General features: G+C 40.7%; 1 protein-coding gene across 6 annotated transcripts in view; it reads left to right on the top strand.

Moving 5' to 3' along the window:
* Positions 1-13,264, top strand: part of FAM114A1 (family with sequence similarity 114 member A1) — a 51,803-nt gene that overhangs the window by 30,287 nt on the left and 8,252 nt on the right. For 5 of the 6 annotated variants that reach the window (XM_053403875.1, XM_053403872.1, XM_053403873.1 and 2 more), the window contains 8 exons: positions 241-348; positions 485-594; positions 3,398-3,532; positions 7,573-7,725; positions 8,639-8,762; positions 9,666-9,751; positions 10,478-10,654; positions 11,665-11,804. In XM_053403875.1, the coding sequence (XP_053259850.1) occupies positions 241-348; positions 485-594; positions 3,398-3,532; positions 7,573-7,725; positions 8,639-8,762; positions 9,666-9,751; positions 10,478-10,654; positions 11,665-11,804 (1,033 nt within the window). The remainder of the gene's footprint in view (positions 1-240; positions 349-484; positions 595-3,397; positions 3,533-7,572; positions 7,726-8,638; positions 8,763-9,665; positions 9,752-10,477; positions 10,655-11,664; positions 11,805-13,264) is intronic. The other variant, XM_053403876.1, reaches the window with a different exon arrangement.

Below are 13,264 nucleotides of genomic sequence, written 5' to 3'. Positions count from 1 at the left end.
TTCAGGTATATAGGGCCAAGGCCGTTAGGGCTCCAAATGTCAACACCAACACTTTGAATTGTGCTCAGAAATGTACTGGAAGCCACTGTAGATCCTTTAGGGCTGGTTTTATATGGTCCCACATTCAATCTATCCTAAAATCTTAGCCTTTTATTTACTTTAGTTAAAATTCTCCTTTTAACTGGGTTATTTAGCTCATTTTGCAGAACTGTTGTGTATGAAATATTTGTGTCATTGCAGGCCATGGGCTAACAGCAGTTAAGGAAAAAGCAGCCACTCTCAGAATTCATGTCCCGGGAACATCAGAAGATGTACATCCTTCTGACCCAGCAGAAAGCCCCATCCCAGGTGATAAACATAGCTTGCCTTGGCAAAATATTCTTAATATGAACACAATACTATTGTTTTAACCTAGTACAAACTTGAAGTTTGAGGTCACATACTGGCAATATTTTCATTTGGCCTTTCTTCTTCTTTCTTGAAGACATGGACGAGACCACACAGAACAGCTCTTCAGAGAACACACCTTTGCCTTCATCTCCTTCTGCATCACGTGGAATGTTTTCAACCATCAGTAGTGCCGTACAGAACACCGTAAGCAATTCTAGTTACGAAAAGAGGGGAAAGGAGTGTACTTGTTATAGAAAGGGTTTGTTTGTTTGTTTGTTTGTTTTTTGAAAACTACAATTAAGGAAGCCCAAGAAAACACACCACGGAAAAAGTATGATATATACAATATATTTTTTAAAGTGATCCAGTATTTTAAAATTCTGTCCAAAAGCGTTACCTGCAAAACTCACAATTTAATATGTTTCTCAGTATATGTTTTGGAGATAATTATTTTGGATTGGATTGGATTGCCTTTGGCAAATATAGGATTGTAGCCCATTCTAGTCCTACTCAGAGGAGATTTGCTGAAATGAACAGCCATAGCTAGATTAGGTCCATTAATTACTCTTGAGTAGATCTCAGCTGGATCCAACCTATAATTTATTTATTTCTTACAAGCTGCTCCATAATTACACCTCACATGTGTACGTATGGTATAACACTAGCAAAACATTAAGCTGCTGTAATTTGCATTGTGTTTGATTTCAGTACTGAGATCTTTCCCGCTCTGCATCCAGAGTTCAGGTATTTGGAGGGAAATATTTTGATTCAACCATAGACTGGTACCATACTGTGGAATGATGATGCTGAACAATGTTCTATGTTTCCAGAATTCAGAATATGATCTGCTTATTATTACTTGTCATCTTCCAATTATGCCACCCAGTCTCTCTCTTTAAAAAATATACTGTGATGGAGAAGGAAAGATTTGAAGTAGAACTTATTTATATCCTAAAAGATATGGGGTTGCTCGTGCGTAAGTTGCTGCCACTCCTGGCTAGGTTGGCTGGTTAAACCTTTTTCTGGCTGGACAGCCCTTCACTTCGTGGCTGTTTCAGTCGCTAGCAGAATCCGTCAGTGGGCGTTTCTTGAACTTCTTCCAGCAAAGAAGTTCTTTGACGCCAAGTCTACGCCTACTTTCCCTGCGCGGAAGTCTTCTGCGCAGGGTGGGTTTGGGTAGCGGAGGACCCGTGCTCTCCCCGCTGGTCTCCGGCGAGGAGTCCTGGAGCCCCCTTGCCGATTCCCCCATCTGCCCCCCTTTATCCCTGGTGTTACGCTGATTTCCTTCCCCAGCCGATGAGCTCCCTCTCCCCCTGCTGGGCCCTTCTCCAGCATCGCTTGGGAGCCTTGCCTCCACCTCTGGCTCCGATGTCAGTTCCCTGACACATTTCAATGTAAAACAGCTTTTCTCATAAGGGTCTGTAGCATGGTTTTATAAGTGAGAACTTGGCAGAAAATTTTAAGTTCCTGGAAACCTGGCATACCATGATGGCATGAATGATTGTCGTACCCTAATGAAAATCCAATCTATTCCAAGTGTCTCTTAATATCTTCAGGGATAGAATGGGCAGCTCACCAAAAAGTGGCGTGTACAGCCTTGAGAATCTGCGTGCCTAGAAATTGACTCTTCCTGCTTGTTTTTTTTTATTTTAAAAAATGTAACAACCTGGGCTTTAGGGGCAGGATATGCCAACTTCAAAGCAAAAAAAAAAAAATCCTGTTAGACAGTTCTCTCCCCCCCCCCCTTGTGGGACACATCAAGCTCCCTAATCTACCCTGCGGACGACTTTGGAGTTTCATATCCAAAGCCAAAAGCAGCTGGACTCAGCCTGATCTGAGTCTCTTATCCAAAGTAGCAGATGCTAGAGCTTTGTTTTGACTGACTATGTGTTATAAATGCTTCAGAGATTCATAAACTCCCAAACCATATTGATAGCAATAGAAGCTGTCATATCTGTGAATAATGCAGATGTTTCTATAACACCTTGTCAGGCTATATGTATGCAAGGCATGGGATTGATCATCTCAGCCTCAAACAAAGACAGCCTTAGGGCAGTGCAAGCAATTTATTATACAAAGTCTGCTTGCTTGCAGAATTGGCCAAACAAAGGCTGGCTCTGTGTGAACAGACCAAACGCTTAGTGCTGCCAATCTGTCAAAATCAAAGATGGCACCCGTTGCCTCGTCCCTCTCAAGTGCTATGGATTGTTTGTCTGCTTGCTTGCTTTGGAGATATCTTGCAGAATCTTGTGTGATCCAGTGAATATTATTTAAAGATGGAAATTTAAATGCCTACTGCTTTCCCTTACACATTTTGCCTTCAGGGAATTTCTTTCCACATCATGTTTTCTGCCATGGAGCCTCACCACATCACAGCAGAGGATTCTCAGGAAGGGGGAAAGGTTCTAGGGTGTACCCTCTGTTCAAGTGAAACATTAGTCAGGTCTGATGGGTCTCACTATTGTCTCACGTGAGCTGAGATGGCACCCAATAAAATGGCCAAAGCTCCCCTGTACATTGCAAGAGATGATCAGTCATGGAAAGCAAGTTGTCTTTCAAATAAGTTTATTTTCCATTACTGATCTTCTCACCAAAGGACAAAAGAGAAGCCGCTGCCTAAAACAAAAATGATATTAATAATTTTTCATGCCTGTGTTAGTGCTCCCTTGTTCTATTTTATTCCACAGAATGCTTTTCTTTTAATTAACTTAATGTGTTTAACCATGGTACTTTTTCACCTGGAATCCATATTCAATATGAGAGATGACTAATGAAGTCATAAATCCTGCTATTTGCAAGGGGAGAAAAAGCAGAGGGTTGAGCAGTTATGAGCTGTGGATTCAGTGTTCCTATATAGCTTTATAGCTACATACTTAAAAGGTGTTTGGAACACAAAGCAAACTTATTTAGGAGCAAAAGCCATTAAAATTAATGGGATTTGCTTACTTACGTATAATTGTGTTTAAGGTGTCCATAAATAAGATTATTTCTCCTCTGTTTCGTGCAGGGCAAGAGCGTCTTAACTGGTGGCCTTGATGCTTTGGAGTTCATTGGCAAGAAAACTATGAACGTCCTTGCAGAAAGTGATCCTGGATTTAAAAAAACCAAAACATTGATGGAACGAACTGTTTCCTTATCCCAGGTGAAATAAGTCAATTTTGATAATCATGCAGTGTTAGAAAGTGGTGTAGACAATTACGACGACTGTATAATTGACTGTGGTTTTGATTTTTAGAGGAAGGCTCTTGGAGTTTTGAAGAGCCACATAAAATCATAGATGTGTAGAGTTGGAAAGGACCCGTCATCTAGTCCAACCCCCTGCAATGCAGGAATCTCAACTAAAGCACCCAGGACAGATGGCCATCCAACCTCTCCTTAAAAACGTCCAGAGGGTAACCACTTATTCACCATCAGTATGAATGAGTGAGGGTTGCTTAATAGGCTATCTTCTATGTGGCAAATTTTCACACAAGTTTCTCTTAGGGGGTTGGACTAGATGATCAGGGTCTCTTCCAGCTCTACAATTCTATGATTCTTGTTGCTGTTGTTTAGTCGTTTCTGACTCTTCGTGACCCCCTGGACCAGAGCACGCCAGGCACTCCTGTCTTCCACTGCCTCCTGCAGTTTGGTCAAATTCATGCTGATAGCTTCGAAAACACTGTCCAGCCATCTCGTCCTCTGTCGCCCCCTTCTCCTTGTGCCCTCCATCTTTCCCAACATCAGGGTCTTTTCCAGGGAGTCTTCTCTTCTCATGAGGTGGCCAAAGTATTGGAGCCTCAGCTTCACTATCTCTGATTCTATGGTTCATAAATTACGTAACAAACCAGTGCAGCTACTTTTAAACTCTTAAGAAAAAAAGAAACCTCCCATTTCAGGGGAGGGGGAACCTGTACTGGTTCTGTTGCCCTGTTTACACCTGTATATTTATGCTTCGCCTAGAAGCTGTGGTTTGGGACAACTAACAAATGTAATAAATAATACCTACCAACGTATGCCAGGCAGGAATTCACCCAGAACAGTGTGCTCATGTTGAACACACCATGTTTTCTTCATCATGCTGCCATCCAGCTTTGCTTTTCTCTGACCCCCTCTCCCTCAGCAATAGCTCACTGTGTGAACGCAAAGGGGTTGCAATATATATTACTATCTGTCACATTTGAGCTTTGCACTTTCCACACCAGTCAAAGTGATAGATGTCTCCTGTGATATCCAAAACTGGCATGGAGACCCACTATATGTTTTCAGGAGTTTGCATGTGATACACAGTTTCATGTCTTACTTCCTCAGTGGCATTAATTTGCTGTGTTCTTCAGTGAAGCATCTTTTTCAAGAACAACCATACAGCATGTTATAATCATGGTTCATTTAGTAATTCATGGTAGATTTGTTTCTTTGTTGCTGTTTTTTAACTGTTTATTTGTTATTTGTTCTTATTTCATATTTTTATTTTGTGAACTGCCCTGAGACCTTTTGAATAAATCTAATAAATAAAAATGAAATAAATAAATAAGTATTTTTAAATACAGTGGTACCTCTGGTTCCATACTTAACTTGTTCCGGAGTGTATTATACTGAGAATGTTGTGTATTATACTGAGAATGGGCTACAAAGAGAAACAGTGTAGTAAGCAGGCTGTTAAGTTGGGGTAAGGGTTGGAATTTTTGCTCTCCAGACTTCCGGGTCAGCGCCATCGGCAATGGCGGATTTCCTCTGACTCAGAGGAACCTGCTCCGCAAAAATCGGGTCTTGCCGCCGCGGAGAAGGTGGAGACCCTTTAAAAATCCCAGGCGGAAGAAGCCTGGGAACGTGGGATTCGGCTGACACCAGGAGCGCCCCCCCTACCCACAGGGAAACCCCTTTTCAGGGCTTCCAAAGTGACGCGGGGTGAGTGGCGCGGTGTTTGGAATCGACTGCTATTTTTGTGGAGTGAAGCCGCACAGCCGTTGCCGGAGAGCGCTGACTTTTTTCTGTGGACATTTGGATTTCAAACAACAACCCGTGAGTAGTACGGAAATTGGATTCTTAAAATATCTCTAAATTTGGCACCGATCGGGGAAGGTCCAAACAGGAAGTCCGCCTCCCCTTTCTGTAAATAATCTAAAGCAAAGAACCTGTTAACTAAGATCGTGGAGAGTTTTTTTGTGTGTGTAAAGGACTTTAATTCTACTGATTGAGACTATCAGAAAATTTTCTTGGAAGCAGGGGAGCCTGCAGGGGAAGAATAAAATTTGGGATTTGATGTGTCACACATACCCCCCCCCCCCCCGGACCCGGGAGTGGTCCGTGAGAGCCTGCTGATGAGGAACAGAATAATTTGACAGCTGTCAAGTTAGCTGTCAAGATACAAAAAGAGGACTTTGTTTTTATTGTCTATATTTGCTACAAGTTTGTATTTTAAATGAAGGAAGGACTGTTACAATTTAACGTGTGGGACCTTTGGGTCTGTGCTGAGAGGAGTGAAAAGAAACTTAAATTCCCCTAGAGGGAGCTTTGGGATATTGCATCAAGGACCAGCTGAGAAGTTGTTTTTCGACCCTGGACTGTTTAAGAATGGCTGTCAGGAAGGAAATTCAGTTTGAATTGAATAGGACATTCTTTCTCTTGGGAAAGTTGCAAGGTCAGGTAAATGTTTTGACTACAAATGTTACAACTTTGGGAACAAGAGTGAGTACTAATAATGAACTTGATAAGAACTCGGCACAGGAATTTTATTCAACTGAACAAACAGGGAAATTAGAGAAGGAGAACTATGTTGTCTCCGAAGCGAAGAAAGGGGGAGCTGTAACCCTGCAGATGCAAAAGGCGAGTTACAACTTGAAGCCTGACATGATGGTAACAAGGAGAAATAACTCTTGGAAGATGGAAGCCTGGCTTGAATTGGAAAGTGAAAAATGGAGGGATCCCCTTATGTGGAGACCAGATGACCTTTGGATTACAAATCTGATCCAGGTGGAAGTTGGAACTTTGGGGACCATTGGATCTGAAAGGAGAATGAAACAAGATTTGGAATATTTTATAGGCCCTATTTTCAATTATGGAGGTTTGGCTGGAAGGAATGTGGATGCTGTTCGGTTGGAGCTTCCCCAAGATTTGGCTTTTAATACTAAAAATTATCAAAAAGACTGGCAGAGGGGACATGAAAGAGATTTAAGAGCCTCGGATTTGAGATCTCCGGGCTGATGGCTTTCTGAGATTGATGGACTTATGCTGGGGACTGAAACCGGGAAGGGGTTTGGGTGGATTGGAAATTGGGAACTCAATATGTATATAATATAATTTCCTTTTTGTTTTTCTTTTAATGAGAGTAGGGAAATTCGTGGAATGGAATCTTTTTCGACCCTAGGGAAACGTACTAAGAATAAGTATTTAAAGTATACCCTTAAAAATATCGCAAAATCAAGGATTGTTAGAAAGATGTTGGAAAAAGAAAACTAGGTGGTTTTGGCAGAAATGATATAAAGGATTAAGTAAAAATGAACTGATGAAATTGATGAAAGAGAGAGCGCAAAACTACAATATATTAAAATAAATTATTATGGTTAAAAAAAAAGGTTGGAAGGATTTGCTGAAATGAAAATTTTTGAACTAGAATACAAAAATGGGAGGTGTGAGGAGGTCAAGGAAATAAGTAAAAGAAGAAAGTTATGTAAAGGTTTAACTTGCTTTTCTTTCTTTTTTTTTCTTTTCTAAATGATTTTTGTACTTTTTCTGTCTTTTGTATTTCTTTTTTCTTTTTTTTGTAACCTTCAAACTCTGAATAAATATTATTTTTTTAAAAAAAGGAATTTTTGCTCTCCAAAGTCAACTGTCCCAAGCAGACAGACCCTTAAAAAAAAAAGAACAAAAACCAGAATCCACTAGAGAGACAGCTAGAATAATCTCCAGTTTAACTACCAGAAAGCAAAATCACAGACAAACAAAAGTGCAAGCATCTTTTAAAAAAAAAAGCAACAAGAAGAAGCAAGCTATAATCACCACTAATTGCAAAACTCGTACAGAGAATACTGTTTAAAATGTTTTATTAGACCTGTTGTAATACAATGAAGCATTTTACCTCTGCTGGTAAGATCTAACTCCAATTTTTATTCTTATTGCCCAGAGGAGCTGGGACTGAAGGTGATAAAATTTGTCAAATCTGCCATGCAACCAATTAACCAGCAGCTATGATCTATATTTCCACAGCTGTTGCGAGAAGCCAAAGAGAAAGAGAAGCAGAGGCTGGCCCAGCAAGTGACATTTGAAAGGACGGCACATTATGGGCTGCTGTTTGATGAGTTTCAGGGTCTGTCTCATCTGGAAGCTCTAGAAATTCTGTCTAATGAAAGTGAAGCCAAGGTATATTGACTTTATAAATCAAGATAACAGGGATGCTTTCTGGGACATATTTCTCAGGAATATCTCCCAGTAAGATTGAAACCCTATCTCTAGCAAGCTCCTTAGGAGCAACAGTTTGCACTTATTTATGTAGCCATTTGAATTTATACCCTGTCCTAGCCTGCAGGCTCAGGGTGCCATACAATATTTGAAATTTCTACATCATCTCTGGTACATTGTGCCCCACAGCCACCAACACTGCATTCCCCCTATATTTCTAACAGCTGTGCTCATTGCTTCCAATAAATAAGTAAAACATTTCTGGATGTAGATATATGCAGCTTGTAGGCTTTTGCAGATATAGATACATACAAATACAAAGCATCTCTATTGCTCTAAATAAGTTCAAGACACAATTCAAGATACAACACTGGACCAGTAACACTGACTGGCTAACTGACTAACAGACAGATAGAACAACTGCAGACTACTGAGCTGAAATGCGTTAATTACAGATATAGTCAGGGCACTGAGCCATTGCCATAGTAACTGGCTTGGCGGACCTTGTACCTGTGATTAGCTCATCCATAGGTTGATTTGCGCTCATGAAGGAAATTAACTCCTTCTCATGTTCCATTACTCCAGCACTATGCTATGTAATGCTACAGTCGATATCACGTTGCCATTGAAGACAGTCCCACAGTGTTGTATTAGTGCAGCAGTTTAGGTTGGCCAATGGTATGGATGATGTAGACGCAGTTGGATGTATGGTACAAATTGTTTTTCAGCGCAGAATAGGGCTGACAGATGCAACAGGACACTGAAACTGTCTTGCTCCATTTTTCTTGCACATTATGTGCTGCAGATACACTGAAATGCTCAGGCCCGTGTGTGTGTGTGTGTTTATTTATTTATTTATTTATTCTTCTTTTAGATACAATCATATTTAACATCCCTTGAAGGAGAGGAATTGGAAAAAACAAAAGATGCTTTAATTGCTATTAAAGCAGTCTTTCTTCCAGAAGAGTCAGAAAATGAAGACAACGAAGGAAAGAAAGGTAGCTTCAGAATTGTCAGTGCAGCACATGTGTTATAGAGGAGTCTACATGTTTAATTAAAAACAATTAAATCATTTATGAATGACCTAATCCTCAAAGTGATGTTTCTGAAAAACCTTCCCACTGAAGATACTGGTGTCCAAGTCAATATTTATTTGTTTGTTTCATAAAATCATATACCACTTGATTGTTTTTTAAAAAACACACACTCAAAAAGGGTAAAACATTATCATAAAGAATATATGTGGCACAAAATCAAAGAGACTTACACATGCATACATGCCTTAGTAGAAGACTGTACCCACTGTTAGCAGTCTCTAGGGTTAGGAATAGCAAAACTAGGAATTATAGATCAGATCAGCAGCAACTCGCTGATGGGTTAGATCTAGGCACATTCTGATGTTGCCCAACCCCCATGTCAGGCGCGAGGCAGTGCTTCTTAACTGGCAAGTGCTCCCCTCATTTGCTACTGAGAAGTCATCTCAAGGGCTTTCACATCATCTTGGGGGCCTTGGGGCAGCCATTTATTCCCCAGTGCGAGCAGCACCTGATAGTTAAGAAGCCAATGCCTCATGCTTATAGCTGGGTTGGTGCCACTCTCTCTATATAAAGCTATATCAGAAATGTTGTAAGACAGGAAAATAGAAAACTGGTAACCAATCTATTACTTACGACAAGAACTGAAATTGCTTCCAAGTGGAAAGTGGAAACTACATCTATTGAAGAATGGCTTAGAAGGTAGAATAATGTGATGAGGAAACTTACTTATTTGCTAAGATTTAAGGAAGAGAGCAAGAAGAAATGCCTTTATAAAAAAATAGGATTCATGTTTTTTGGGGACGGAATATAACTATCAAAATATTTCAAGGGGCGTTTTTTCTTGTTTCCCTTTTACTTTTGCAGTAGATGCAGGAGATGAGTTTGTGACCATGCTTACAGAATTGCTCTTTGAATTACATGTTGCTGCCACTCCTGACAAACTTAACAAGGTGAGTGACTTTGTTTGCCTTTGGGGGAAAAGGATTCTGCCCTTCTTCACCAACACGGTGCAAAACTTGGGAGCATACTAGTTTTAAATAGCTAGTGTAGCACACTAGGAGGCAGAGCAGTAGTGCAATTGCAGCTTTGTTGGCTATAAGCAGAGAGAGTTGTAATGAAGAATTATGAGTTAAACCGAACATAATTGGAAAAAGAGGTTATCTGCCTGCACTGTAATTAATATGTCCACATATTGTTTACATCCAGAAAATAGGATTTCTTAGAAAAAGATATCTTAATTGCACATTTCAAGTTTGTGAATCCTTATAGACTGCTTCTTCAGAATGTGACATAAAACTGCTAATGTTTGAGGCCCAAAAAGTCCAAGTCAAGCAAACCCAAATTCTTTATTCAAAATTATGCAGGTAATAACGAGGGGTGAAATCAAGCAAGAATGGTGAGACGTTTGGGGATGTGAAAGATGTTCAAAACAATGAAGGAAGGAAAATAGCCACTAGCATTGTTTTGCGAATGCTTGTACAAACACTTGCAGAAATATTCATGCACTGCTAAAACAATGGATGCCGTAGTTTCATACTTCCAGGAGACAGTTTTTGCCAGTAAAAAAAATCAGGCAGCCTCTTTCGTACAGTACTCAAAATATGTCATTCTAATGCATATTGAAAGAGCAAGTCATTCTTCATGCTAGATTCTCTTTTGTTCTGATTCTTTTGCAGGCTAGAAAGAAAGCTTATGATTACCTGGAAGAAGCTAGACTCCCCGAATCTAGAGAAAAAATGGAAGAGAACAGAGAAGAGAAAACGAAAGTAGATGAAGCGAACCAAGAAGGTGAAGAAAAGCCTCAAACAGGTGAATCTGGAGACACAGAAGAAACAAAGAACAAAACTGTAGAGGTGAGAGAAGAGCAGGTTTCAGTTTGACTGCCTATCATCATATTTTGTTATTACATGTAAGTAACCATAATACTAAGGGACGCAGGTGGCACTGTGGGTTAAACCACAGAGCCTAGGACTTGCCAATCAGAAGGTCGGCGGTTAGAATCCCCTCGACGGGGTGAGCTCCCGTTCCTCGGTCCCTGCTCCTGCCAACCTAGCAGTTCGAAAGCACGTCAAAGTGCAAGTAGATAAATAGGTACCGCTCCGACGGGAAGGTAAACAGCGTTTCCGTGTGCTGCTCTGGTTTGCCAGAAGCGGCTTAGTCATGCTGGACACGTGACCCGGAAGCTGTACGCCAGCTCCCTTGGCCAATAAAGCATGATGAGCGCCACAACCCCAGAGTCAGTCACGACTGGACCTAATGGTCAGGGGCCCCTTTACCTTTTACCTAACCATAGCACTGATTAAGTTGTATCTGTGTGATATATAGTTTGACTATTTCCAGGAATGAAAACTGTCTCTGTCCCATCTGAATATGATTTCAAATCAGCTGGGTCACATCCATCACATTTAGCTTGAAAAACTGTGCCTATTATGGACTTAAGTAAGTGGGATTAAAATACATTTTCCACAAATCAGCAAGGAAGGTTCATGAACATAGCAGACTTAATGCACATACAGGTAAGAGTTAGGTGTGCGTCCTGTGCACATTCACATTGCAAAGCACATGCAGATCCATTTGAAATGTCCCTTCCAGATGTTTTGGACTACAACTCCTACAAGCTGTGCTGACTGGGGTCAATGGAGTAGTAGTCCAAAACTTCTGGAGGGCACCAGGTTGAGGAAGGCTGCACCAAACAGTGGTAGTTGGACCTTTCTAAAATGCGTACACATGGAAATTCTGCAAACCAAGGTAGGACCTGACTTCCTTTTTCCTATGGTATTTCCCACCACTCCCTTCTCCCCTCCTCCTTTTCTTCGTTGAACAATGCAATTCATCATCCTGAGCCTTTTGTTTTTCTTTCCAGGAAATTTACATGTTGTCTATTGAAAGCCTTGCCGAAGTAACAGCCCGTTGTATTGAACAGCTCCACAAATTAGCAGAATTAATCCTTCACGGACAAGAAGTTGAGAAGCCTGCCTTGGATCAAGCAAAAGTTCTAACAAAGTGAATATATTGTCATTCTGCTTCTTTCAATGTGTGTGCAGTGCTTATTGAATGCTGCTCCTTGCAGAAGATGACATTCAGTATTGTTTTGTCTTTCTGCTGCAAGAATACTTCCATTACTGCATCATCGGTGGAGGAGTTTTGCAGGTGCTGCAGGTGGCAAATCCTATTTGAAACACATTTCTGCTGGTGCAGCACATCTCTGAATCACGTATCCAAGTCCTTGGATCTGCCAGATGTCAGGAAATCCAAACAATCCTAGGAATTCAATCAATTGTTTGTTAGAAAGTAATAACTAATAGAAAGTACAAAAACTATAAAATACCAAATCACATCATGAAATGAATCAATTGTTAATTATTAACACTGACAATCTAGAAACTAACAATCATATCAGGACAGAGATGTGGCAACATTCAGCTGTTTTTGCCACCTGTTTGGTAATAGATTTATTAGTCTCATCAAGGAAGATATAGTGGTGCCTCGCAAGATGAAATTAATTCGTTCCGCAAGTCTTTTCGTCTTGTGAAGCACGGTCAGTCGCAACTGCACCTCTTCAAGCGGTTTTTTTAAAAAAAGGAAACAAACTCGCAAGACGTTTTCATCTTGCGAAGCAAGCCCATAGGGAAAATCGTCTTGCGAAGCAACTCAAAAAACGAAAAACTCTTTCGTCTTGCAAGTTTTTCGTCTTCCGAGGCATTCGTCTTGCGAGGTACCACTGTACTCAAAAGAGTATCCTTAGATTGACCAGGAAACCTAATAGAATCCTAAGAACGGAAATTGCTTAGATGCTCAAAATTCTGTTAAGAGACTCTTCTAACCTTCTTCAAAGAGTTTTGCTTTTCAGTGTACTGGATGGTTAAGTCCAGTCAAAGGTGACTATGGGATGATGGAATCCAGAGCACACGAAAACTCTGTTTACCTTCCCGCCACAGTAGTGTCTATTTATCTACGTACTTGCATTGTCATAGCAGTATGAGAATGCCCCTAGAATGCCTTCTTGCATAAGCTGCCATTCATTTCAAATCTAAGAACAAAGGAAACTGCCTTGTACCAAGTTAGACCATTGGTGGGTGGGTGGGTGGATGTGTTTAGCTAAGTGTTGTCTAGAGCAGTTTTTCCCAAACTTGCGTCTCCAGCTGTTTTTGGACTACAGTTCCCATCATCCATGACCACTGGTCTTGCTAGCTAAGGATGATGGGAGTTGTAGTCCAAAAACAGCTGGAGACCCAAGTTTGGAAAACCCTGGTCTAGAGTGATTGGCAATGGATCACCAGAGTTTCAGACAGGGGTGTTTCCCAGTCCTGTCTGGAGATTGCAGGGATTGCATCTGGAAGTTTCTGCAAGCAACTCTTGTGTACCATTGCAGAAATTTTAAGCCTTTTAGACTCAATATAACATTTCTCCTACTGCATAAATGATGTTGCTATTACCGCTATTGTTTCAGTAGCAATAAACAT

This window comes from Podarcis raffonei, chromosome 9 (genome assembly GCF_027172205.1).
Source record: "Podarcis raffonei isolate rPodRaf1 chromosome 9, rPodRaf1.pri, whole genome shotgun sequence".
Classification (NCBI taxonomy): domain Eukaryota; kingdom Metazoa; phylum Chordata; class Lepidosauria; order Squamata; family Lacertidae; genus Podarcis; species Podarcis raffonei.
Note: the sequence above shows the minus strand (reverse complement) of the source record. Positions and strands in the feature narration are given on the sequence as shown.